General features: G+C 37.3%; 1 protein-coding gene across 2 annotated transcripts in view; it reads right to left on the bottom strand.

Moving 5' to 3' along the window:
- USP6NL (USP6 N-terminal like) overlaps positions 1–26,608 on the bottom strand; it is a gene marked incomplete at its 5' end in the record, with an annotated part of 117,876 nt that overhangs the window by 8,303 nt on the left and 82,965 nt on the right. For both annotated transcript variants that reach the window (XM_084299017.1, XM_084299018.1), the window contains 8 exons: positions 5,633–5,785; positions 7,939–8,038; positions 8,131–8,196; positions 9,310–9,404; positions 14,133–14,253; positions 16,097–16,145; positions 18,846–18,955; positions 21,504–21,611. In XM_084299017.1, the coding sequence (XP_084155143.1) occupies positions 5,633–5,785; positions 7,939–8,038; positions 8,131–8,196; positions 9,310–9,404; positions 14,133–14,253; positions 16,097–16,145; positions 18,846–18,955; positions 21,504–21,611 (802 nt within the window). The remainder of the gene's footprint in view (positions 1–5,632; positions 5,786–7,938; positions 8,039–8,130; positions 8,197–9,309; positions 9,405–14,132; positions 14,254–16,096; positions 16,146–18,845; positions 18,956–21,503; positions 21,612–26,608) is intronic.

Genomic DNA, 26,608 nt, shown 5'->3' with positions numbered 1-26,608 from the left:
TGATTGGGTGTAATATTGTATAAATAAGCAAACAACAAAGAAAAGAGAAAAAAAGTACAAGAGAAGAAGAAACAAAGAAAAATGGGGGAGAAAGGAGAGAAATGGAAGTAGAGCAAGAGAATTTAAATGAAGAAAGAACAATTAGGTGCTCGTTTTCTGCTGATAAACATATTACCTGACATGACAAGGAGCAAAGCAAATATCAGCAGATCTGACTGTTGACCAAAAGATAAAAAATTCAAGTGATATTAAAGAAAGTTTTAGTCTACTCACTTACTCCTGCTCTAGCAAGTCTTGGTCACCACCCAGTGGAAGTCGATCCCAACTACAAGACTTTTACAGATAATTGCTCCAGGAGGCACTAACAGCCTCATGCATTGAATAGCAGACATATAATTGGAGTAAAGTGCTTTAAGTGCTCTCTCTGGTGAATAACAGTCTAGTCCTTAATTTCAGGACCAGAATACATGCACTCTGACTGTTCTAACACAGTTTTCAAGGATGGTAATGGTCATAAAAACAACTCTTAAAATGACATCTTGATATTTTGTGTTTATTTTCCATCAGTGACTTCCCATCTTACTTGTTCTGTTTACAAGTCCAAGAGAATTTTAAAGAAATTTAAGTGTCTGCACAAGAAGCTCAAGCTGCTGCCTGAAAGTCACTCTCTCTTCCTCCTCCTTTATATGCCAGGGAGGAGATACTGAAATGAAACCTTGCTTGACAACTTGATGATGGTAGAGCAAAATACACTCTTTGTCTTTCTGCTGCTGTGTAATACTTTTGTAATACTGACAATAACAAAACCTTACTTTATAAACATCTGCATTTAGTGAAACAATAGAAAAATATAACAAACTTGGTCATCGGTCTGAAGCTACGGGTAACTAGCTGTAAGTCTGTAAGTGGTCTTTGTAAAAAAATAAATAAATTCTAAAATTAACCACTTTTCATTTTTTTTCATTTCATATCCCTATCTCCACATTTCTTCCATAAAATAAACTTTCTTGAAAATTCAGTTCAAGCTAAGGCTGTGAAAAATAACCAATGTAACTATCTGGATCTTATTCAACAAAAGCATGCAAGTTTTAAGCAGTAAAGATTTTGAAATGATGCAAAGCCAATGTCTAAAACGGTTGAAAATATTATGTATTAGTATAATTTCATAGGCCAATTTCCTTCATAATCTTGTAAAAGTCATAACACACAAGAAACAAGGCAGAAAAATTAGTTGATTAAAATGCAAAGCACGTGGTATGAAAAAATACTTGTGTATTCTTCAAGTACAAGTGAAAAATCCAAAGTTCCTCTGAAATAAAACACAACCCAAAGAGATACACCATCAGAAACAAAGTAAAGCTGACTTACATATTTGCATTATTTTGGCCATCAAAATATGTATTAAGAGCAGAAAACAGACATTATTTGAGTATCACAGAGTATTTAAAATAGATAAAGATTTTAATAAAAGGTATTCATAAAAATTTACTAAAATATACCTTTAAAGAAAAATAGCAGGTATACGTTTAAAAAATTATGACAAATAAAAGATTCAGATTTTGCTAGTTGTCCCTAACTACAGGTAAGACTGGGAGAACTAAAAGAACTGAGGGTTTAAAGGAGGTGTTACCATGCACTAAGTTCAGCAAAAGGACAATGGCAGCTTTCAAATTTGGCAATATTTCTTTAAACCAGGTCTTGCACCTCAAATTTAAGGCCTTCTCCATTGCTATATGGTCTATTTAACTTTCAGTTAAAAAATAAAAAGACCCAGGATCTCTCTGTCCTTCAGGACATCTTAAATCAAAACGTGGGCGAGCATTTCAAGAACTTGGACAAGGAAAGTATCTGAACCAACAAAAGAAAAAAAAAAAGAGAAACAATGGCATCTACCAATGAAATTCTTTTCACTGTCCTTGAATTAAGGAATTAAGGAAGAGATTGGCCACTCTGTGTCAGATCTAGCTACTTGAGAAGATGTAAATCCTAAACCATACAGGTTTATATGACTGTGCTGCTCAAGAGCCTGCTTTGGTACCACCCTTCATAATGTTCCAGTCAACCTAGAAAATCTGTTTTTATTTTCTACTAAAAAAACTCAAGGAGAAGTACCTTATAGGACCATTTCTACATACAGCTGTCACATCGTGGCCCTCTGAGGACTCGACAACAAGCAGCACATTTACCCATACACTCTGAAGTTTCCATACAGTCACTGAAACATGGATGCCTACCTTGGGTTTTGAGAACAGTATTTAAGTTATGAGCCATCCTTTGAAGCTTGCAGCCCCTCGGTACAGGCACTATTCTGGACAGCACTTACACCAGAAATTACTACAGAAAGGCATAAAAATCTGTGGTCTGGTTTATGCAAAATAGTCCTAATACTGGCAAAGCCATTTAGCTGACATCCAAAATTAGCATGATCAATTCAACTGTGCCCCTGGAATGTCAAATGTTCTGGCTGAGCATTTTATTGGCTTTATCGGTGAGAAAGTGTTGAATCAAGTCCTTTCCCTCCATGGAAGAAGCAAGCCAGAGAAAGCTACGTTAGACATAAGCAGACTTCCACTTTAAAGCAACACAAAAATTATTACCTCTTAATATCCTACCACAGTTTACCCTACTAGGGCAGGAAAATCTATACAGCCTAACAAAGGATGCCAGATGGAAAATTCCACAGAGCTCAATTAGCTCACTGCTATTCCTGGATGACTGATACTAATGCAACTGTAAGATGAAGATTTTTTTTTTTCTAACATTAATTTTTACTTTAGTTCTTAATTATTAAAGGTGTAATTATTGCTCAGTGCAAAAAAGTACAAGACAGGAAGTAGTGCTCTGATTTCAGCTGAGAAAACTAAAATAAACATTATTTTCTCAAGCTACAAAGGATACTTAAATGAACAGTTTGATTTTTTGTGTGTGTATTACTTCATGATGTATAATGGTTTCATAAGTTTTATGTGAAACTAAAAGAAAAATAGTAAAGACACTCAAGGTAGAAGAGAGAGTAATCAGACGTACACATAAGCAAAGCTGAAGCTGAATGTCTAGAGAATGCTGAGAACCTGCAGAAAAATATTACTGCCTGAAGACAGTGATTAGTAAAACCAAAATGAACAGTAAAAAAAAAAAAAATCAAAGGCTTGTGAAATTCATATGAAGAACAAATGAGACAGCCTCACTCAACTACAGATAACAGCAGACAAATCAGCTAGATTTCCAAGGATTAGGATAAAGGCATTTCATATTTATTTTGTGAAAGGTTAAGTAATGTTCCCACTTACCCCTGGCAAAAATATACCACACAGAGAGGCTTTCCCAGGCTACTTTGAAATGAAAAAGAAAAAGCCTCACTTCCTCATCCAGCACCAAAATATACTTTACTTTGGCTTTGTTTTTCTTATTTGTATTTTAATACTCAACCTTCCTCACTCGTGTTGGAAAAGAAGACATGTTTTGACACTGACATTGCTTTAGCTTTCTAAAAGAACGAACTGATACGGATTAAAACAATTACTGTCTTGCCAGCTAGTCACATCAAGAGTCACTCCTAGACGTACAAAATATGAAACCACACAACTTGCACTCCATGTCAAGAAGATGCATTCACTAAATTCTGTTTTTTGTTTCCACAAGACAACTCCCTGTGCCTCACACTTTCTGTTACTGCATTGCAAGATAACCACTTTGTGGCTCTTAATGTCAGGTACAGCCTCCTTTAATTGTTTCAAGATCTAGGAGTACTCTCAAACATAACTTCACTTGAAGACTTTTTGCCTTCTCTCACAAGAAAAGCCTTAAGACATAAGTCAGTCTGGAACAGCCTTCATTTTTTTCTTTCAAGAAAATTTACAGTAAATTCTGTATTTGCCACAGAAACTCTCAACACAAGTTGCATATATGTGATTTTCCAGGGTGGAAAAAAAAAAAGCATTAATTCATTCAAACATATCAAACTACAAAATGTTTCATAATTCTTTCAGTACCACGCTTTTTCCACTTTTCAAGTGGAAAATAAACTCCCCACTGGTAAAATTTGCTTTACCACATCCACAAAAAACCTACCCAACTACAAGTACGTTGAGTTTCTGAAAGGGGGCAAAAAATCTTCACACACAATCACGGATAACACAGTATTTAAAATGTAACAGGGCACTCTGATGATCCTATCTTCTTCTAGCATGATGGAGTGGAATTGATGCTAAAAGACAAAGTTGTCCATTAACATATTTATCCACCACCAGTCACCGTGATGAAGCATCAGCTGAGACAAGATGTCTGCCAAAGCAGACAACTGAAGAGTGGTGCTGAAAAGAGCAACTTGCTCTGAAGAATAAGAAAATGTTGCAACCTAGCTTGGGGAAAAAGGATGAGGAGAAAGCAGGACGGGAAGGCTGTGATTAGAAAGAAGAAGAAACAGCACAAGCAGTAATGAGGAAAAGAGCTGCAGACTAACTGGACATGGAGTGTGTGCATTACAAGGAACAAGAAAACTGAGCAGATGAGATAAGTGAGAACAAGACTTAGACCTATGGTGGGTGGGATAAAGTGTGCTGGGAGAAATGTCAGAATGAGGGAAAAACATAAGAATAGGAGCAAGAGAAACTGGGACAAGAAGCCAAGATGATGGGAAACAGACACACAAGGCGTCTGACTGCATGCTTTAGAACTAGAACAGGTACCTATTTGTGATGAGGAGCCCTGAAACAGCCCAATACTACATGCAATAAATGAGTGTATACAAATACGAGAACAGTTTCCTGTTCCTAGAGGAACAGGAAAATGAAGTTCTAAAATGGAAGAGCTTCACGATTACACTATCACAACAAGGCTACATAGGCAACCTTTGTTTTGACATTTCTGAACTTCTGTAAGCTAACCATAACAACTTAATAAAGTTATGTTAAGGCCATTTTTGCCATATTTTTTAAAATTTTAAGGCATGTTTCTTTCTCACATACTATTTTACAAATTAGCAAGGATAAAAAAAGAACTAAGAATAATCACAAGAAAATTTAATTTAAATATTGTGAGGGCAGTAATAGAAAATAATCTCTCAACAGGAAGAAGAGACCCTATAGACACTTCTTATGTAGTGTCCTGAGAAACAACAGTCTCTGCTCTGCAACTGAAATGCATGAACACAAAGGCTAAGAAGAAATGAAGAAAATAATTCAGCTGAACACCCAGAAGGTGTATCACCTGCAAAGAATTCTAAAAAATGGATTGGACCGATAGAAGAAACTATTTGGCCTGACATTTGTTCCATACCTACTATTCAAGCTACAAAACAATTTGTATTCTCAGACAACAGTGTTGCTTCAAACAGTTGGAAACCCTGATATTTAATCTTCTATCTTACGGATATTTCCATTTCATAAAACCAAATTAATAAAATTATTAGAACCTGGTGTGTTTTAAAGTGCTTTGCCATTAGCAAAAAAAGCAAACTCATAAAATGAAGAGTGTTGATTTTAAATGGTAAAATATTTTGGCAGAAATAACTATGCAGTGATGAAGAGACAACTGTTTCCATAGTCTTTAACATCATGATTTAGCATTTTTAAGATGGGCACCGTGTGAAAAGCTCCAAGTATCTAATAGTGTAGGTGTACAAGTATCTTACCAGCTACTGGTAAATCCAGCTTCGCTCGTTTCAATTCTGATATAGAATTTTGGAGCTGCTCTATTACAAAGTCATCTTCATAGAAGAAATCCTTAGCTAGAGTCTCCTGCAGAAATTCTACAAGCTCTTCCATTTGTAATTTCATCAGATGCTCTACAAGAAGAAAATAGTATTATGAACAAAAATATCTTGTGATTATGAACATTAAACTTCAGAAATGTACGTAAAATATTAGATGTTCTTGTTGTCAAAATAGAATGAAAAGGCTTATTAGTTAAGCAGGAAATAGAATTCTACATTAAAAAATCTATAGAATGCATCAGAAATTCACTTGCAACTTTGAATGTGATTTCTACTAATCATTCTCTGCTAGGAACACCGTTTCCCAAAAAGGGGCATCTTCACACAACTAAATGCAAGTCATCTGCCTTTATCCTGCTTAAGTTATATCCAATAGTTTCAGGTCTTCATTTTCCAGCCTGCATCCCTGACTTACACAACACTGGCATAGACCTTTACAATATACATCATCTCTGTTTGAAAGGTTTGAAAGCAGTAAAACAGTTTAAAAATTGACATTTAAGGTATTCTGATTCACAACTGAATTAAACTTCGAATGAAATGATGGTGGCAGTTCACACTTTAGTACCAATGCGTTGGGCATTTTTTGCTGCTTCAATTAATACAGGTTATATTTTGAAAGTCATTTTACAGTTATCAGATTTTCTCCCCCTTTTACATAGTTGTAAGGCCATGTTTCCCACACAAACATATTTTGCTTGCTAGGCTGTAACCCCATATCCATACTGTTACTTTAAGCCTACATATGCCATCAAAAGTTCCAGAATGCTAAACTTCTATACACAAACCATCAAAAATGCTTTTGCCACTGTAATAAAAATTCTCTTGACATGTATTACACAATGGAACTTGGATTGCACAGCCATACATTCAATGTTTTTAATGCTAGATAATACAAGTAAAGACCGGAAAATAGATCAGAATCCATCTTCTGTCAACTTCTGTGCAAGTCCTCTCACCTCTCCTCTGTTGCCATAAAATAACTCTTGGTGTTTTGATCATGGAGGAAGTTGCTACGTACTTGCTAAGAAAGCAAACCTCCACCCAGAAGTTTTGCTCAGGTCTTCCCATAAGAAGAACAGCGAACACAGAAAAATTTCAAGCAGATGTCTATTTGCAAATAAAGACAATAAATCAAAATGCTAAGCCTAACAATTTGCCCCCAAATGTTTAGCTGTTCAAAGTACAATTAAGAAATATAATGTTTTTCAAAGCTGTTTATGAACATCCTAATGAACACACTGCAGCGAGACAATGATGCAGCGTTACTACAGTTTAAGGAGGATAAGCTAGCAAACGAAACTCCAATTCTGCAAAGAGCTCCATGTTGACCTCTGAATTTACATGACTCTCTGTGAAATAAAAAGCCAAAGTCCCACAGGACTTTGTCAAACTTGAGCTACAAGGTCTCCTGAGAAATGCCCAAGAATATTTAGAAGGTAACACGGATCTTCAAAATTGGAGCTTAATGTGCTAAATCACTATGGGAAGCCATGCAGGCATAAATGCTTTGGACAATTCTGCTCAAAAGTCCTATCTTATTTTCCCTGTAGGCAAGATATGGAAGAAAAGGCCATCCAACCTACAGAAAAGCTGAATTTTAATGACGTTCTTGGACAAAAATCAGTATAAAAATGAGATATACACTGATGATTCTTCACTGCTGAATTGTTTGCTGATAGAGTTTCAGGTATTTATGGGCACAAGACATCACCTTTTCTAGATTCTTTTAGCACTATTTTATTAAATGAAATCCTGTAGTGGCTAGCAAGCCATTTCTAAACCATGGAACTAGATTATTTTTTTCCCATTTTTTAATCAACACCACAACTCAACCTATGTCGATGTTTAATTAACTTTCTTTCTGTAATAGGTATTTTATTTCTCTGAGTTACTTGCATTCAAATACGAATACAAAAAAATATTTAAGTTTTTAAAGACCTATGCTCAACTGTACTTGTCTTATCATTTAACATAATTACGATTTTTAGGCAAGTGTAACACCATCTAGAAGCCTGCTGCCAAGATAATACAATTTTTCTTTGGCAATCACACATTAATAAAAGAAAGGTTTTGCTCTATTTTTTCATGAGGAGAGAAAGACGCTTGTAAAAAATAGCATAAAGCAAACAGGAAACTAAGATTTTAACACAAAGGCTACACAAAATAAGAATGAAACCAGATGAATGTATGTTTAGCATTCAAATATTTGAGAGATTTCTTACTTCTATGTAGCTTCATAATTGTGTATGACATAGCAGTGAGAACCCGCTCTCCTTCAAGTATGTAGATATCCCATAACCTGAGGCTTAATGTAAAGGGGGTCTGCAACGAAAGAACCAAGCAACAGTGTGAAAACAGTCTGTCCCAACCCTGGATTAGAAATAGAAGATGTAGAAAATGGAAAGTATACTCACACGATCAAGGAAACATTGGAAAAACCATTTTGTTGTGTAAAAGCTAGTGGACATCTCCTGCGAGTCCTGTAAAAAACACAAAAGTTTTAAAAATATTCACAAACGAACAAAAAAAACCAGTTCTTCTGTATTATTAAATGCAGCAATAATGAATATATAAGCAATATACAAAACCAGATATTATGCCAGCCATAACCTGTATCACCTCAATCATATGAAATTATTTTTGCATTTGCAGTTAGTATACAGGCCTTTCAGCACTCATATACATTATCAACCAACCTTCTTGGGATTGCTATATATTTTGTTCCTGAAACATGAAAATCTCAAAAATCAGAGTACTACAACATTTTTTGATAAGAATCATTATCGTGTGCTTTAAAAATTAAAATTACAACTTCCATTTCAGAGCCAAGTCAGTTACAGAACTGCTGTTTTTTGTTGTTGTTAAAACTTTTACAAGGATTTGCTAAAGGATTTTTTCTTTTAAAAAAGTACAAGATTGTCTTCTAGGACTAATTTGGGCTTGACCTCCTAACATTTTTTATTTTTTTTTTAACCAGATCTGCCTAATTCAATGTTATGAGCTAGTATTACAGCATGTTGTTAAAAAAGATATTAAATTCTAGTTTACAAGACATGAGGCACACATTAGATGCTATTTATCACTGCCAAGGTGCTAGGTTGTTCTCAAATTTGTTGTTTTTTTTTTCTTAGGGAGATAAAAACACCAAAACAGAAAATAATATAGTCCTGGGAAGGCAATGTTTGTAAACAGCTCTCTTCAAAGTGATCTCTTTGAAGATGTTGCTGCAGCTGAGCAGTTTTTACACTACTGTTTAAGATATGGAGAAGGATTCTTGCAGACCTAACCAGACTGTAAAAGAAAATTCTTTATGACTAATAGGAGAGCATTTTCTTCCCACTAGAAAAATAAAATATGGCCATTATTCTTTGTTTGGAACAAATACAGACAAAATTAATAAAAAATAAAGTGTTATTTCTTGTTTAAGAGCATTAGAAGAGATGCTGTGCAACATTTACCTTTGAGAAAATACTACTCTGTCCAAATTTTATAAGGACGATCAACTCCTCTTATAAGAACTTTTTAAATAGAGACTAAAAATAAGGCAGCAAGCTGTAAAATAGTATTCCATTTATTGTGCTGTAACTACTTACCAAATGCTGCTTAAGTTTGGACAAAAACTTTTTCAGTATTTTGTCGTGATGTTCTTGAAACCTCAATAGTTTTGGAAAACCAGGAATAAAAAAACCTAGGAGAAGAATTTGAGCGTGTAACAGGTTTATGTACCATAAAAATGACAGCAATATAAGACAAAAAAGAAATTCAGAGCTCTGAGAACATTACTCTTCTACAGACCACTGGATCTGAACAGATATTCATAGCAATACTATTATGTCCATGTATGGATACACACATACTCCTGCCTAAGTGACTACAGTGAAACATCAACGCCTTTGCTTGGTGACTATTATCAGATTAATGATGGTAGATGATTTCAGTTTGCTTCAATCATACACTTGTCTACTTCACGTGGATTTGCAGAAACCCAAATTTTAATTATTTTTTAAGAAAACAGGAAACCCTAAACTGCTAAAAGCACAAAGACATAAACCAGGAATATGCCCTGCAAATTCACGATAGAAAAGCAAAGAGTGTAGGCAGCTACTTGAAATGCCTGCACAGAAGAGAAGGTCATAAAGACAGATGAGGGGTATTCTACCAAGGCAAATATCACAAATTTACAGCATAATGTAAAGACAGCTTGCTAACACAACTGAAACTAAGGGCATATATAAAATCTTGAGTAGCTTTATGGATAATATACTAGAAAAGTAAAGCGCTAAGATCCTCTTCCACTTGTTTTCAGAAAAGCTAAGAGAAAGACTCAGATCAAAATCATAATACTACTCAGACAACTTGAGAAATGTAAAACACAGCTACACCGCAGGATAAAAGACCATTCAAAGAAGATCTTTTGAAAAGTTGAAGTTATGTTCAAGTCAGAAAAACAGTAATGATCAAACACCAGCAGCATAAAAATATGAAGAAGTAAGCTTCCCTCCAAAAAGAACTTAAAAAAGGAAAAACAAAACCATACTAATAAACCTGTTTTCAAACACCTTCAAAGCAGAAAGCTTGACAGAGTATTGTAGGTTCAACTGCTTATCAAGACTTGTTGAAAGTGCCCAACGATGATAAGGCCCATACACAAGTTAAATTTCTGTATGGAAGACAGTGAAAATTTTCCCAAGTCAGGATCCTAAACAGCTCTAAAAGAACTGAAGGATCAACTACCTGAAAAACCTATTTTATGAAATCTCTTGCTTAAAATACCAGAGGCCTGGAAAGTGGCTGAGATGACATCACTTACTTAAGTAAGTTTTCATTCCAGTATCTGTTAAGAGAAAAATAGCAGAAACTATTACAACAGGGAAAAGTGGACACACAGATGGATACTGAGCATCAGAGAAGAATCGATATGGCTTTTACAAAAAGAGATCATGTCCCAAATCTACAGGACTTCCTTTGAAGAAAAGAGTGAGCATGTAAAGACAGAGAGCAGTGGATATTGCCTACTTGGCTTTCCAAAGGTACTTGATTGGTTCTGTCAGCAAAGTGGCTTTATCTCTTCAGTCCATCTCCTAAAGCAGCTTATCCAATGAGTTAATAGCTAGTACAATGCAAGAGACAAAAAAGCTTCACAGCAGAGAGTAATGACCCATGAAGTTACAGAAGAGCTTGTGCTGGGCTCTGTGCTGTTTGACGTGTGGCATTTGTCCACATTGTGAGCAAGCTGAAGTCCTAGCCATCCTGAAAGAGTAATGGAAAATCTGGGAAGGGTTAAGAAGGGACAGAAATTATCAATGCATACAACCAGTTCAGTGTCAATGAGATTATAATACTAGGTCAGATCAGCCAAGAGGAAAGATCACCTAAAGAAAAAGCCAACTTCCATGAGCATCTGTTGCTGGTCACCATGAGAAAAAGGGAATGTGGCTAAATAAATTTAGTACGGCAACTTAATATTCCTAGGATTTAAAAAAAAAAAAAAAAAGCAACCAAAAGCCAGTTCTTTCTAGTTACCAATTATGCAATTCAGCACACAGCTTATAAGCTATAAAATTTACTCCCTGATTCATACAGGTTTAGTACTTCAGAGACACAAATTTAAATGTCAGGTTGCATATTACTAATATAGGCAAGGTGCTTGTTTTTTTTCTTCAATATAAACAGTGAATGACTACACCTGCCTGTCTAACATCACCAGCGGCCAGATGAACCCTCTTGGTTCACCACAGCAAGTTCAAATGGTGACTACAAAAATCAGCAAGGGACATTCATGGTAGAGTTTAAAAAAAAAAAAAAAAAAAAAAAAAAGAGTTGTAGACCAACCACTAAGACTTAAAATCTGGAAAAAGTTTTCAAATCCTGTTTAACAGTCTATAGCATCTTAAAAAGGTGACTACATCTATGTGAAACTCCCATGTATCAAAATCAGATCAACTGATTTGGTATACTAGTTGATCTAAACACTTTCTCCAAAAAAAATTAAAAATCTTCATCACTGAGAAGAATCCTTTTATGCAGTTTTATTTTTATAGGTTTTGATTACTACTAAATCTAGAGATATTGGCTTCTGTAAGATTGTCTTAGTCTGTGTTACCATTGCGTAAATCTCCAAGCAAGTCCTTGGCTCTTTTTGAATTCAAATTTCTTGTATGACACTGATCTCTTCATCAGAAGACTTTTTTTTCTTCCCAGTTTCTTTGGTCAAAAAGGCAATGGCTTTGAGGAAGTGCAAACAGAAAAACAGCCAAGTAGCACATCGTGTCGGACTCCAGGAACTCTGAACAAAATAGGAAGCTACCATGGTATGTGAAAGTCTTAAGCAGGGAAAAGGAACCAGAGCCTGTTGGGAATGTTAAAAATCCCAAATGCTAAATAACATTTATTTTTTTTCAAGCTCCCAAGAGCTACAGCTTTCTGAATCACTCATTAATGACAGATGCTGGAATTCCTAGAGTTGTTCTATCCCTGCAATATGCATTGGTCATACTGAATTTCACACGGAAAGAGAGAACAACCAATAACACAAAAGTAACAACACAGTGAGAGCAGGAAATGCTGCATGAGGGAAAGAGAAAACCAAGAAAGCCGAGATTAATGCTCACAGTGGGAAACAAGCAGAAGGAGTTGGAAGCCACGGTGCAATTAGAAATCTATGATCTAATTGCTACCACGGCACCGTGGTGGGATGAATCACACAGCTGGAACATTGCAGTGGAGGGCTTCAAGCTTTACGGGAGAGACAGGCAGGGAAAGAAGGGTGGGGGCATCGTCCCCTATGTAAAGAAATGGGTAGATTGTGAAGAGTTCCCTCTGAGAAACAACCAAGAACAGGATGAGAGCCTGTGGGTAAAAATGAAGGAGGACCAAAGGACGCCTTGTGGTGGGGGTCTACTACAGGCCGCCCGATCAAGAGGAGCCTGCTGATGAGGCCTTCTTGCTCCAACTCCAGGAAGCATCATGCTCACGGGCTGTCATCCTCCTGGGGGATTTCAACTACCCAGATGTTTCCAGGGAAAGCCACATAGCAGGCAGTAAGCAGTCCAGGTGACTTCTGGAGCGTGTAGAGGGCAAATTCCTCATCCAGGTATTAGACAACCCAGCCAGAGGACAAGTGTTACTGGACTTGGTGCTCACCATTGCAGAAGAGCTCTTTAAAGAGGTTAAGACTGAAGGAAGCCTAAATTGCAGTGCTCACGCCCTGGTTGATTTTGTGATCTCAAGGGATACGAGCCTGGCTAAGAGCAAAGTCAGACCCTGAATTTTAGAAAAGTGAATTTCCAGCTGCTCAAAGAATTAGTGGATGAGATCCCATGGGACACGATCCTTAGGGGCAGAGGATCTGATCAGAGACGGCACCTCTTTAAGGATATTTTTCTTGCAGCACAAGAGCTCTCTCTTCTTCCGTATGTAATAAATTAAACAAGGAAGGTAGGAAATTGGCATGGCTGAAGCAGGATCTGCTGGTCAAACTGAGGCAAAAGGAGGAAATGCACAGACGGTGGAAACAGGGCTGGGTGCCCTGGAAAGAGTACAGAAACGCTGTCTGTGCAGGGATGGGATCAGGAAAGCCAAGGCACTGACAGAACTAAATTTGGCAAGGGATGCAAAGAGTAACAAGAAGGGGTTCTACAGGTACACTGGCTGCAACAGAAAGACTAGGGAGAGTGTAGTGCCTCTGACTAATGTAGACTGAGAACTGGTAACAACAGACATGGAGAAAGCTGAGGTACTTAAAAACTACTTTGCCTTGGACTTCGCTGTTAGTCTTAAACTAAAAGAGGATAGATTTAGATTAGACATCAGGAAGAAATCCTTCGTTATAAGGGTGGTGAGACACCCCATCTCTGGAGGTGTTCAAGGTCAGGTTGGGTGGGGCCTTGGCCAACATGATCTAGTGGGTGGCATCCCTGCCTATGGCAGAGGGGTTGGAACTAAATGGTCTTTAAGGTCCCTTCCAAACCAAGCCAATCTATGATACTGGTTTTTGTATATATATATATATTTTTTTTTAGTAGTATTTTTTTAAACTATGGATTCCTGTCATGCCAAGTGATGGCATAGCCAAAATGCTATTTAACATATTCTGTATCGGGTTTCTGTTAGTATTATCTTGCTATATAGACATCTATATAACCAGCTTTCAACTAGTTACATTTTCTTAAGAGATTAAGAAATGCATCATCTGATTTTCATCAAGAACTATTTGGAAGATACCCCCGTACAAAAGCAATTACTTAGAAGTATGAGTGAGCTTCTGTAACATCCAGTGGCACCTCAGGATAAAGCTCCAGTTATGTCTTACTTTGAACATATACATAGAACAGCATAAATCCATTTTCAAATAATTTACAACTTAAATAGGGTTGGTTGAAACCTAATATATACTAAGTGATGTGACACTCCGTACCATGCATAGCGTGCTTCGGACCCGAGAGCAGTTTCACCAAGGCCCAGAAGGCATCTTCTTCATTCATGTACATAAGGAGTAAAGCTGTGATCTGGCTCATTCCCTGACAGTATCCAACTTCCTGAAAATTAGAAAATGAGAAATATTAAAATCCTGAAAGCAAAAGACCCCCACCTATGAGTTGTTAAGTTTTCTTTCAAGTAAGGTAGCAAAGAAGCTGCCTGCCCTGATGGTATAGATTCTCTAACCTTGGTGCCAGCACAAACATTTAACTTTTAAATATTTAAAATATTGATAGATAGAAGGGATGACATACAACCATCAATCTGAAAAGTAAACTTTAGGTTTGGATTGGTCATTAGGACCCTCTATTGATTCACAAAATCAGTTTTAATATTAATAATTTCTAGTAATTAGATCATTTTACTTCAGAATGGATGTATTTTCCATTTAGTTGCAATTTGCCTCTGGAACAGAGGAAGTTGTTTTGGTTTGTTTACAGTCATGGCACCATTTGATAACACAGGAGTTTTCAGGAGTGACCTATAACTATAAACCTGTTCAAGTGTAGCAGCAATGTGCTATTAAATGTGAAGAAAAAGAAATCTTGTTCCAGAGATAAATTTGAGCATCCTTTCCGCTATTAATTTTGACTCTTATGGCAGGAACCAACTGTCACTATCATTGCACTGCTCAGATAGCCCCACTGATAAAACATTTCTAAGGAGAATGAATTAATAGTTGAATAAGGGTTTTCAAATTTAAATCTTATTAAAAAGAGCTTTGTTCTAGAGATAAAACCAAAGCATAAGAGAACTGTAACACATTAAGAAAAATGCAACATAAAAGCAAACTCAAAACTCACTAAAGTATTCCCATCACCTATATTTTAACAGTTGATTTTAAGCAGTATTTTTCATGCAATTTGAAGATATTAATCCAATGTTCCACCAAAGATATATAAAGGAAGTTCCTCCTTCCCAAGTTTTATTTCTCAGTGTTTGAAACTTGCAACAAAACGCTTGAGGTAACTCAGTAAGTGAAAGACAACAAATTCTAGCAATGAAAGTTCATTTATGGGCTAAGGAACTGTGAGGAAACAAACTGAAGCAGGAAAGAAAAGCCACATTTCCTAGAACTTTGAAAAATGAAATGAAGTGGTATTTAATTAGTGCTTAGCTTCACTTCCTTACTCTTAACATTATGTATTTTACATCAAATTGTAAGGCGTCAGTGATGGATGTAAAATGAAAGATGTACAAAGATAATCAAAATGGACACAGTGAAGGCAGGAGGCAGTGCATGAAACACAGTTAAATGTGGACATGATCGTATTTCTCTTTCTTCTATTTTTAGCATACAGCCAAAAGACATTACAAAATAGGTAAGTTTCTAACCCTTACGACATAGTCTAGAAACTCCACTTCAAGAAATCCTCATTCAGGATTACAGCCAAGACCAAATTTAGTACCAGAATGTACTCTGACACATGCATTGGAGCATATCTAAAAGAGGGCTTAAGTAAAGAAGATGCAACCTTTAAAACCATTTCCATTTGTCAGAACCCTCCAGGCTACAAAATATGCCTGCTTACTCCAACCTTTCCGAAGCGTGTTTTCCCTCCCATTATTCACATGATCTTAACTGAAGGCGTATAATACAATAGGGGAAAATATCAGTAGTATAAAACCCCAGTACAAATTCATTTTTCTTATTAGACACGATACTTAATCGCAGTCAAAGTGTGTGCACTGTTCAGTCTGCCCACTATGATACTCATAATCAAGATGTTTTGTTTCATTTTAACTTCAGTAGTTCAAAACATGTCAACAGACAAATCACGTATTTTTCTGTACTTCCAAAGGTCTCTGAAATGTGTTTTTTTGAGAGAGAAAGAGGATACAGAATTGCAAATTATCTTACAGCATGTTCAGAGAAACCAAGTGTGAAAGTACACAACTTACCGTATTATATATGGAATACGCAGCTAAAACGTGGAATAAAGATTGTTGCCTGGAGAAAGATGTAGAAAAGGAAAATGCTGTAATATTGTTTTTTTTTGTAAAAACAGAAACACATAAAATTAGTGAACTATGTTTTGGAAACCTGTTTCTCCAATTTAGCTCATCTAGCACTAAAGAGCAGGACAAAAACCAATCCTACAGTTCTGCGTGCTTCTGATTGTAAACCAAACATAAAATTTAGCAGTTTTCTGATTTTTGCATGTTGAAAGATTCAACATCTCATCTACAATACCTGGAGGAGACAATGGCATCAGACCACTATTTTTACAAGCAGGGGAAAGTGAAACACAGGATGGGACTCCTTTCAAATGGATTTATCCTAAGTGACAAACTTTAAGCACCCCACAGCTGATTTCTGTTTGCAGAACACTAACAGCTGTTACTGATTGCAAACAGTCATGTACAACTGAAATGCACAAAGCAGGCACAAAGGTGTCTTAATCTTGGTACCCAAATTAAAAGCTGCTTTTGTGACTGCTTTCTGTCAAACTGAAGGAAAACAATTCCAACTCTGACTCTCCATCCTATGGCTCAGTCCTCCAGAGCACACTGATCTCTGTAATTCTAACTTTGAAGTATGTAAACAGCTTGATATAAGTCTTTTGCTTTCTGTAAAAACAGATTAAGTCACCTGGTACTAAACTGTGAAAGTAGTAGGACAAAAATATATGAACTGCACTCTTCTCAAAATGGGACATCAAAATGGATAATGGTGGAGAATTCTCCTTTTCTTTTTTTTTTTTTTTTTCCCCTTTTTTAAACTCACACCTACTTGCTGTGATTTGTTGTGAGTAGAACTTGGAAACATGAATGACTACTTTCAACTACAACTGATAAAATTTAGCTGCTGAGTTTTGCACGCTGTCTTCTGCACCCAGTCAAATTCCCTCTGCCTGTCACTGATCAAGTGTCCAGAAACAGAAGCTAGCTGGTCATAAAAGAAAAGATTAAGCAAAAAAGCTGAGTCTTTTCTATTGAGAAAGAGGATGCACACTTGAAGAATTTTACCAAAATATCTAGATTAAGGAAGGCATTTTTGTTCACCCTCTTGCAGAAACTGGAGCTTACCCATTTTTTAGTAACCAAAGAAAAGTGTAAACTGAAGTCCTAGATACAAAACTTGAGAATTATTTTACAAGGATAAAATGAAAATTAATAGCTAGGTCCCAAACAGGACACAAATCTTCTGTCATCAGTTAAGGGAATTTGCACCGTACGAAAGCGAATATAAGAGCACAATCTCATTCACAGTAAGATACATAAAATAATGGTAATTTCAGAAATATTTACAGTAGATGATACCCCTAAAGACCTGCAAAAGAATGACCCTTCAAAATGTACAGTCTACCGAGAAGTCAAACAAGCTATTGATTTGCCTGGGAGACCTTATTTCATTGCTATATAGCAAGACTTCTGAATTTTCATTCCCATCACTAGAAATGCATAATACATGTACAGTAATTCCAAGATCTATTCCAAGTGTGAAATTGCCTCGTGCAGCCAAAGGCTTTTTTGTGGACTCTGAGGACATGCTTACAACACAGCCATAAGGACTGGAGCTGGCTCTGCCTCTGTTAACCCCAAACTGATGGGGTAGTGAGCTTCTGCTTAAACCTAAAATGTGTCCATAAAAACTAACTGAGGCCCAGAAGCACGACAGCCATTTTTGCTTGTCATTGTGTTGGTACTACTGAGAGGCAAGGCATGTCAGCTCAAGTACAGATAGCACTGCAGGAACATATCAAAACTACAGGGTCTGCACAGAATAGTGCTCTCAGCTTGGGAATTTCTGCTTTGTACTCCATCCTGTGCTGCAGCCATTGCAGAAATTTCCCATGCTCACTTAGAATTTGTCTGCAAAATACCTGGAAGAATAATATAAGAAAATGTTTCTTTTATTATCACATTAAAGCCCATAACTCTTTGAATATTGCCTTTTTGAAAATAGCAGACTACTGTAGAATGTGCCTTGGAAAGAAAAAGAGATTAAAGTGAACTAACACAGTCGCAGAAGGGAAAGAAATACCCTCTTCATCTCAGCAGGGTGCTGATGCGGCATGCTAGCAACAATGCTGATGTTTGTATTGCTACTTAGTTCACTATTAAGCATTTTTAGTGATGACAGCTGCCTAATATTCCTCATCCAATGACAGTAGGAATAACAACATTTTGAAGACATTCAAAAGCATTAAGGCTTGCATTTCTAAATAATTAAATGCTCGCATCTAAAATATTGCTCTGTTTGGTTCTGAGATAGAAAGTAAGAAAGGAGGGATGTAAAATACAAAGGAAAGCTAAAGTCTCTGAGAAGATAAAAGATATCAGATGTAAAAAAATATTTTGTTTTTAAAAATACACAGTTAAATAAAATGATTGTGTAATAAATCTGAATTTATTAGATTGGCATTTCCATTCTTTCTAACAGTTTTTTTGCTTTTTAACATGTAACAATCTGTTTAGAAATGTCTTTCTTTGGAATAATACTGACTACATCATAATACAAAAATACTGGTTGGTTGGAAGTGACCATCTGGTTTTGCAGTAATAATGCTGATTAATTACATCATTACACAGACAACTCTGCTTTGAAAGTTTGGAGTTTACATTCAACATTCTCAGACAGATCAAAGAAGTTAGAGGCAGATCAGAAATGAACCGTAAGACAAAACAAAACATTTAATTTACTTACTTAACACCATATCTGTCTCGAAACATGATATGATCCCTGTATGTTCGATTTACATCAAGATCAATTTGCCTAATGTCTGGTGAAGACCCTCGTGCTTGACACTTCAATTCCTAGGAAAACGGTACAGAACAGAAGATTAAAATTGCAAGCTCTAAAATAGCAGAAACCTGCCTGACTGTACAGCTATACTGAAGTATTTGTCATCTCATGATTTCAAATGTTTAATATAGAATGGCAACTCTGAAGACAACAATATCCAAAACATGCATATAAATACATGAATTCTGTAGAGTCTATCACATTCACACAGCACAGAAGTAAAACACTTCTCTAGTCATCCCCTCTGTCTTTATGTTCTGACCAACCTAGTGGTAGAACAGCTCTACTTCAGCACTTGCTTTAATGTTTTACAATTAAATCCAATTTTGTACTTGAATACATTAGGAAGCCTGCACAGGTTGAACTGTCATATTTTTTACACCTATGGTAATTTTCTTTTGACATTCATTCATTCTTACTTCTGTACCCAAAAGTCGAGTTTGTGAGACATTTCTAGCTCGCTTCAACATGGTATGGTCAAAACGTTATGTCAGAAAAGGCATTTTTACAGAATACCAGGGATAATCATTCATAAGGCAGAACTCCACAGCTTCTAGTTGCAAGAAAACAAATGAAATTTAAAGACAAAAATAAGAAAAATAAAGGGACAAGCATACAATAACAGCCATTCAGTGTGTTGAATACCATCAGCAGCTTTAGGCAAACGAGGAATTACCTGTAAATCAAGGAATCAATTGGCAGCAGTCACTAACCAACACAACACAAATCACAGTCTCAATTTCATGCACCTTTCAGTATAATTTAAAGCACTGACATCCAGAATGATTTGTCCCCCAGACAGAAAAGAAGTAGAGAACAGAAAATTTACAGTTTTAAGATGGTATAAAGACCTAGAGTCTACGATTTGTTGGAATTCCAGAAAAAGAAGCACCCTTGCTATGATGGGAGGCTCTAGTGTGGGCACCCAAAGTTTGAGAAACAGAAAGGGCAGAAGATTAAGAATTGGTGAGTAACTACCCTGCACTGAGAACTGTAAAAAGCTGTCTGACCTACAGCAAAAGCGTGCAGCTTCCTTCTAACTTTAAGGTGTGAAATTTGTATGTGAGAACTGTAACGAGGAGTGTTAATATCACTTAAGGAAATGGGAAAAGCAGACAGCAGTTAAATGAGCTTATCACAAATAAACAAGCTAGGATAATGATGGAAGAAAGTCTACAAAGACATTTTTTGTTTTGCACTTAGCACTAAATGGCATTAATAATCTCTGAAGATGAATTAACATATTTTTAAATGCTTCTAGTTATATTCGCTATTCTTTCCCACAACTACATTACTCAGCATGAACTCCATTTTATCCCTTTTATCCCTTTTTGCCTCTAGTCTTGCTTATGAAGTTAAACAAAATATACCAGTCGGAAAGAGCAACCCATCAGACTAAGGAGTAAGAAATAATTCGAAAGGAAGATCACAGAGACCAAAATTGCGATAACATCAATCTTCTTTCATGACCTTACAAGATCCCTTTTATGCTCAGACCCAGAGTCTCAGCTCCTAAAGAGTGCTATAAAAAATTACCAAGAGCCAAACCCAGCGATGTGTTTCCTTGAAACTCTGGAAGTTGAATTTTTCCCCCCACAGGAATTTAAATGTTTGCTGCCTTTTAAGAAACAAATGCTCTACAATACTAAATTACCTTTCTGTTCAGCTAAACTCTCTTCTAATCCCTTAGCACAGAGACAAACTGAGAGGAAAAGACAGAATATTTAAAATTCAGTTCCCCTTCTGCCCTACTACCCCCTACACATCAACCTCACTCTGCAGTTTGGAGCCTGAAGCTTAGCTCAGGTGGCAATCAGAAAAAGTAGAGATAGAGGAGAAAATTTTAGAGGAACATAACCAGAATAATTCAAAGGTGATTTTAACTGCTACCCAGCGTGAGGGTGGGGGCTGAGGGTTAACATATAGGTTTTTCTTCACATTTTAATTATCAATAGGTTAGGTGGTCAATTTGTGCCTGCAGCATTCGGTAGGGTTAACGTCCTGTCATCAGTCACACCTCTGAGAATACCACTGAACTAAACGGACGCTGCTTTTTAAGGGCTCTCCATGCTTCACTTAGGGACGAGGTGGCAGAAAGGTAGACAGCTTGCTCTGTCAGAGACCCTCCTGGCTCTGACCAGATGAAGAAGGTACCAATGCACACCCCTTCAGGATACCGCAACTCCTCTTCCTGATTGATATTCAGCAAAGGCGCTGCTTGCTTAATAGAAATTTCTCAAAGGAGAGCCGTAGTTTCAGAGGTTTGTACCTTCTTATTGGGAGCAGGATTTTGTCTTATTCTGTTTTGCTTTACTTTTAGGAAGGCTTTTGCAAGGATTTGAGGACGGGAAAGGAAATGGAAAGAAAATCAAATAAATTACATGCAGTACAGAACCAAAAAATAAGCTGGTAAAGTGCTTTCCAATCCATGGCCTTTTTCCTAGCTAAATGTGTTTTTTTTAAACACTGCATAATAAAAAAGCTTAATAAAACCCGTAGATATAGTACCTGATATTCTTAAATTAACGATAATAGTAAGTGGAAATGTTTCTAACTCACATTGTAGAAGTCTTTCATTTCTTTTTTCATTTTAGGGACATCAAGTAGCAAAGACCAAACTTGCCCTCTGAACTGCAACGGGATCCCTTTATAAATTCTCCTGTGGAACTGTAAAAAGAAAAAGAAAACATGAATGCAGCACAATCTGCAAAGTTCTGAACAAAAGGAACAGTGACACACAACACGGTAACGAGAAAAAAGCAAATTATGGCAGTTCTCCTGGCAAAGGGACAACCTGCTGAGGATGAGACTGGAACAATTTTTTTTAGAGGCTGGAAGTGTGTAGAGACACCAGCTGGGACCTCTGCTGATGGGATCGGCAGAGGAACAGGGAACAAAATGGATGCCAAGGCATCATCCACACAGGTGATGCTGACAAGTCAGGCCAGCACGTAGACAGGTCTACCAAAACTGTATCACCTCTGCTGTGCTGAGCTTACTCTAAAAATATTCGGAAGACAACTGCAAATTTGGTAATTTACACTTTCCTTTTTTCTTTTTTCTCAACACAAGGGTTTCAGGACAAGCCACAAATAACTCATTGTAATTATCAGCTATAAATGGGAACGGTGAAAGGCAATCAGCAGCATCACAAAGCTCCAAAAATTAACAGTTAAAAAAAAAAAAAACAGAAAAACCACATTACTGATTTTCAAACTCTTGCAGAACCATAACAGCGCGCTGAAATGTATGCATGCATGCCACAAACATGAGCTTGCTGGAAATACAGCAAGTGCAAGCTAAAGAGTTCAGACCATATTTCTAAGATAATGAGTTTTTTCCTGAATGCATTAATAAAACATATTTGCACAAAAATAAATAACGAAATAAATGTACATACCAGCTATAGTTTCTAAGACTACAGAAAAGACTACGGGGTGACCTAACAACACTGCTCAGAGCACAACTTTTGGCACTGAAATATAAAATTAAAATTTCCCCTTCCCGAGGGTCAGAAGGGGACGACTCAGTACCTGGCGAAGTGGAGTAGTTATATAAACTATCTATCTCGTGTCAGTCTTGCCTCTGACATGTCACGGCTCCTCTACTCTGATTCAGTGGTTTGGTTCTCACTGGGCTTATTTGAAAAATCAGCAGCACTGACAACTGTCTTCCCTGCTTCTCTTCCAATTACAGTTCTTTTTGCTGCAGCACTTAGGAGCACGAAGATCCTCTAAACAGAGAAAGACAGGCTAGCTCTCTTAAGTCTTGGCTTCGTGCAGCCAGGAGAGACCCGAGGCAAGCAAAGCCTTGGACCGATGGGGCATTAGGAACTCTAAAAAAATAAAAGTTAGCATCTTTATCAAAAAAACAGACAACTCTTACAAAGGGAAAGAACCTTTCTGAAGCTCTGCTCTCTGCTTTTGCCATTATTTTTGTAGCGGCACAGTGACAACCAGATTCTTTAAAAGGACAAAATACGCAGGACCCCTCCCCAAATGAACCATTCTTTTACTTAACCTGCAAGTTAGAATTTAAATTTCAAATGACAAAGCCATCATGTCCTTTAAACAATTAGAAGAGTTACGTTTATAGCCTAAGAAATACTTTAAAAGACCCCCCCCCCCCCGAAGAACAGGTCTTTTTTTCTCTCTCATATTTCATGTCTCCAGTTCAGAAAGATTAATGACCCACGCACTGCAGCATGTGTATAAACCTCACATAGTTTGAGATATATCAGATCTCTGACAGTGTTTTTAAGGCCAGAAAGGATCCCTGTCTGGATTTTAGAATGCCTCCCTCTTCCACAGGTCTTTTGATGGTTCTCCAAGGGAAACACAACCTAGAAGGGTTACGACTGTTTTCTCCATCCCTTTTTTATCGTAAAAGATGCTACAGCAATCCTGGAGGCCATCCACACAGAAAATGTTGTGAGGTATGAGCTTTTTGAGGAGGCTTTGATGCTTTATTGCTATTAAAATTGTTTAAGCAGCAGTTTCCTGCAAGGAAAAAGAATAAGCCACAGGGCTACAAAGCACGCTCCTACAGATGTATATCCAGACTTCATTGGGAATTTCAGCGTTTGTCAACCCAGACACAAGGATAACTGCCTGTGAGAGGATAATTCAGTCTTTTGAAAGCTCAGCAACACCAATTGCAGTGGTGTCATTCTGCAGAGAGATTAGCCTGTCTGTTGGAAACCAGAACAAGCCAAATTTGCCAACCTTATCTGCTAACTTGAAAGGACGCAGCAGCGTTACAAGTCCCCAACGACATCTAGCTGTGCTCCTCAGACCCACAGTACAACAACAGTGTATCTTGATAACAAGCATTGTCCCCAGTCCATTATCATTGTGTAACTCATTACCAAATGCCTCCAACAACTGAGAGCTTGCTGGTGAACAGAATAGGCTGAAAAGAAGAAATTCTCCAGATGATTCTTGTTCTAAATGAATATTTTTGGAGAAGGCTAAGGTGGGCATTAGAGGCCAAAAAGATGCCGTGGTGATACTAGTTTCTTACTGAAATTGCATTAAAACAAATTCAAACCACCCAAACTGTGGATTTTCTTTTTTTTTTTTTTCCTTAGGACACAAAGCTGAAGGAGCACAGTCGGTTTTTCAGCTGACTTTTTTGTTTTCCCATCCTCTGGATTTCTCAGACTGGAACAACCAAACACTCGAATTCTTGAAGTAGCAAGTAAAAACCGAGACTGAGACCAGTGGAAGTACTTTTAAAAGAAAAGTTTGAAAAATGAGTTAGAAAATGTAACTTTAAAAGGATTGGAAAGCACACAGACACTGGCAGGTCCAATGTCCCACTGTAATTCTGTGAACAGTCAGAAAGCGAGGAAGTATTTTCAGTTGCTGGGATCAGAAACAGTGCACTACCTGGTAGAATAAACCTAACTAACATTCAGAGCTTTTTACAAACCATTTCAGATCTGTATCCAGTCGACTCTGCTGTTAGCCTGTTCTTTTAGTTAGACAAAGCAGCAAGCTCTCAGCCACCCCAACACGTCACAAGATCCTGGCTACAGGCTCAGCAGAACACCAGATCAGGAACTTTCGCTGTCTGCCGGATGGACTAGAGAAATGTAGCTCAAGAAGAGGCTCTTTCATGGCTTAGGCTCCATTGCACAAACAATAATGTAGAAAATTGTTAATGCTTCTTTCCATGGAATGGCAAATGACCATGTGCTGCATCTCAGGGCTGGGGGAAACACGTGCTTCAGAGCAAAATTCATTTCTGGTAACCATTCAGTCACCAAACAGTTAAAGAATATACAAAGGAGCAACCTGATTATTAGCCAATTGAACTTCTTTCCCTTACGTACCATACTACTGCCCTCTGCTGTCTCTTATTTCCACATATAAGTTTAACTTACGTTGAAAACTGCTGGGTTGGATTTGTATTCTTGCAGACCCCTAATCAATTCTTCAGCTCTCCCTAAAGTAACCATTAAAATAAGTAGAAAACTCAGCAAGTTACTTTCCTTAATCTCCACAGAGGCAGAAGAGAAAGTAATCAGTCAATCTTCAACGAACTCATTAAAAGTCAGGCTTTCTTAAGATAGTAGCTCTAAGGAAGATTCAAGCAGATGAGCTTATAATTCAGATAACTGTGGTACGAAAATGGGCATCATCCACAGAACGGTGTTATGGCATCTGGGATGTTCCCATCAGCATAGGGCCTTATGGGGAAAAAAAAGACATCCTCAGGAGATAGAATCATGTAAACACAACTTAAAAATATAGGGTCAAATTCTGTGCCATGCTCAGCATGACAGAGTTGTTATAAACTCTTGCAATTATTACTAATGGTGTTGATTTTGTAGCAGACAGGACACACACACACATGGAGGGAACCTATCACCTGTGAATTCAAAAGGAGATTCTTGGGCCAAAAGAGATAGGACCTCCTGCACATTGCATTTTCCCACAGTGAAATGAGCCTAGATAGAATGAATTTTGAAAAGCTTACAAAAGAGAAAAAAAAGTCCATTAGATGTGGAATATCCCAAATAAATCTCAGCCATCTTCTCAAATAACGAAGTCCAAAACACCCACTATTCAAAGTGAACTCTATGAAAATAAAAAATAAAAAAAGGAAACTTACAGCCTGCCCTTTCTTCCCCTGCCCCAATCTTCCAAGTTCATCCATCCACCCGACTCCTGGCCAAGAAACGAGGCCACTATCACACAGCACAGGTCTAAGAGCAGAGACTGGCAGTCTAGCTGCTGCCAGATACAAGGCCAGCTTTCAAAAAGCAAGCTCTCAGGTATGTCAGGAAGAGCTGCACGTGACGCAGAGGGACTCTGCCACCTCAAAGAGAATCAGTGATGAGAGGCACGAGAATTAAAATCTGAAGTCCCACAAGAAAGTATATTTATAATTAAAAGAAAGTGTATTTATAAAGGCTGCTGCCTTTAGAGGTTCTTCAGCTTCTGTCGATTGCATAAAAGGAAGAAGTGCAAAGACAAGAGTTGCTAAATCTCATTCAAAAAAAAAATCTGAGGAGTGCGAAGAGGGTTCTTCATTACGGCTCGGTGTTCAGACTCCAGACTAAGTGGAGACTTGATTATTATATTCTGTGTGAATGCCAGAACAGCTGGAAATTGCCAGCTACCCTGATTGTTTCTCTTTTTCCTTTCCCTCTCAATTTAGGCAACTTCAGTCACAGCTAGATGAAGGTAGACAGTGAAAGACAGCAATACTTTGGTGGCAATACTCAGATGGGAATATAACGGTTTTATTTAATCTTTCCTGAAAGTTATGATCATACTAAGACAGGAAAGATTCAATATCTGAGGTAGCTGATCGTGCCCTGGACTATTAAGCAGCAGAATACAGATAGGAAATAAAAGCATAAGCTAGAGAAACATGACACAGAGACACAAACTTTGCTGCTCTGTGACACTCCGTGCATGAGAAGTGACTGTGGGGGAGCAGCAAGCTGTGTGTGATTGCTATTTGTCAGAACAAAGACATGAGGACAGTGCCACCTTTCAGAGACTGGTGTCAGTAAGAATCGAGATGACTGCACTGAAAAGATGCCTAAATAATCACGCACGAATCAAAGAGCCTGCACGGAGTTGTACTCGGGTTCATTTCCATTATGTTGGCTTTCATTACCTATAAATCGTTATTCAAATAGGGGAGAG

The sequence above is a fragment of the Netta rufina genome (genome assembly GCF_964035555.1).
Source record: "Netta rufina genome assembly, chromosome: 1".
NCBI lineage: Eukaryota > Metazoa > Chordata > Aves > Anseriformes > Anatidae > Netta > Netta rufina.
Note: the sequence above shows the minus strand (reverse complement) of the source record. Positions and strands in the feature narration are given on the sequence as shown.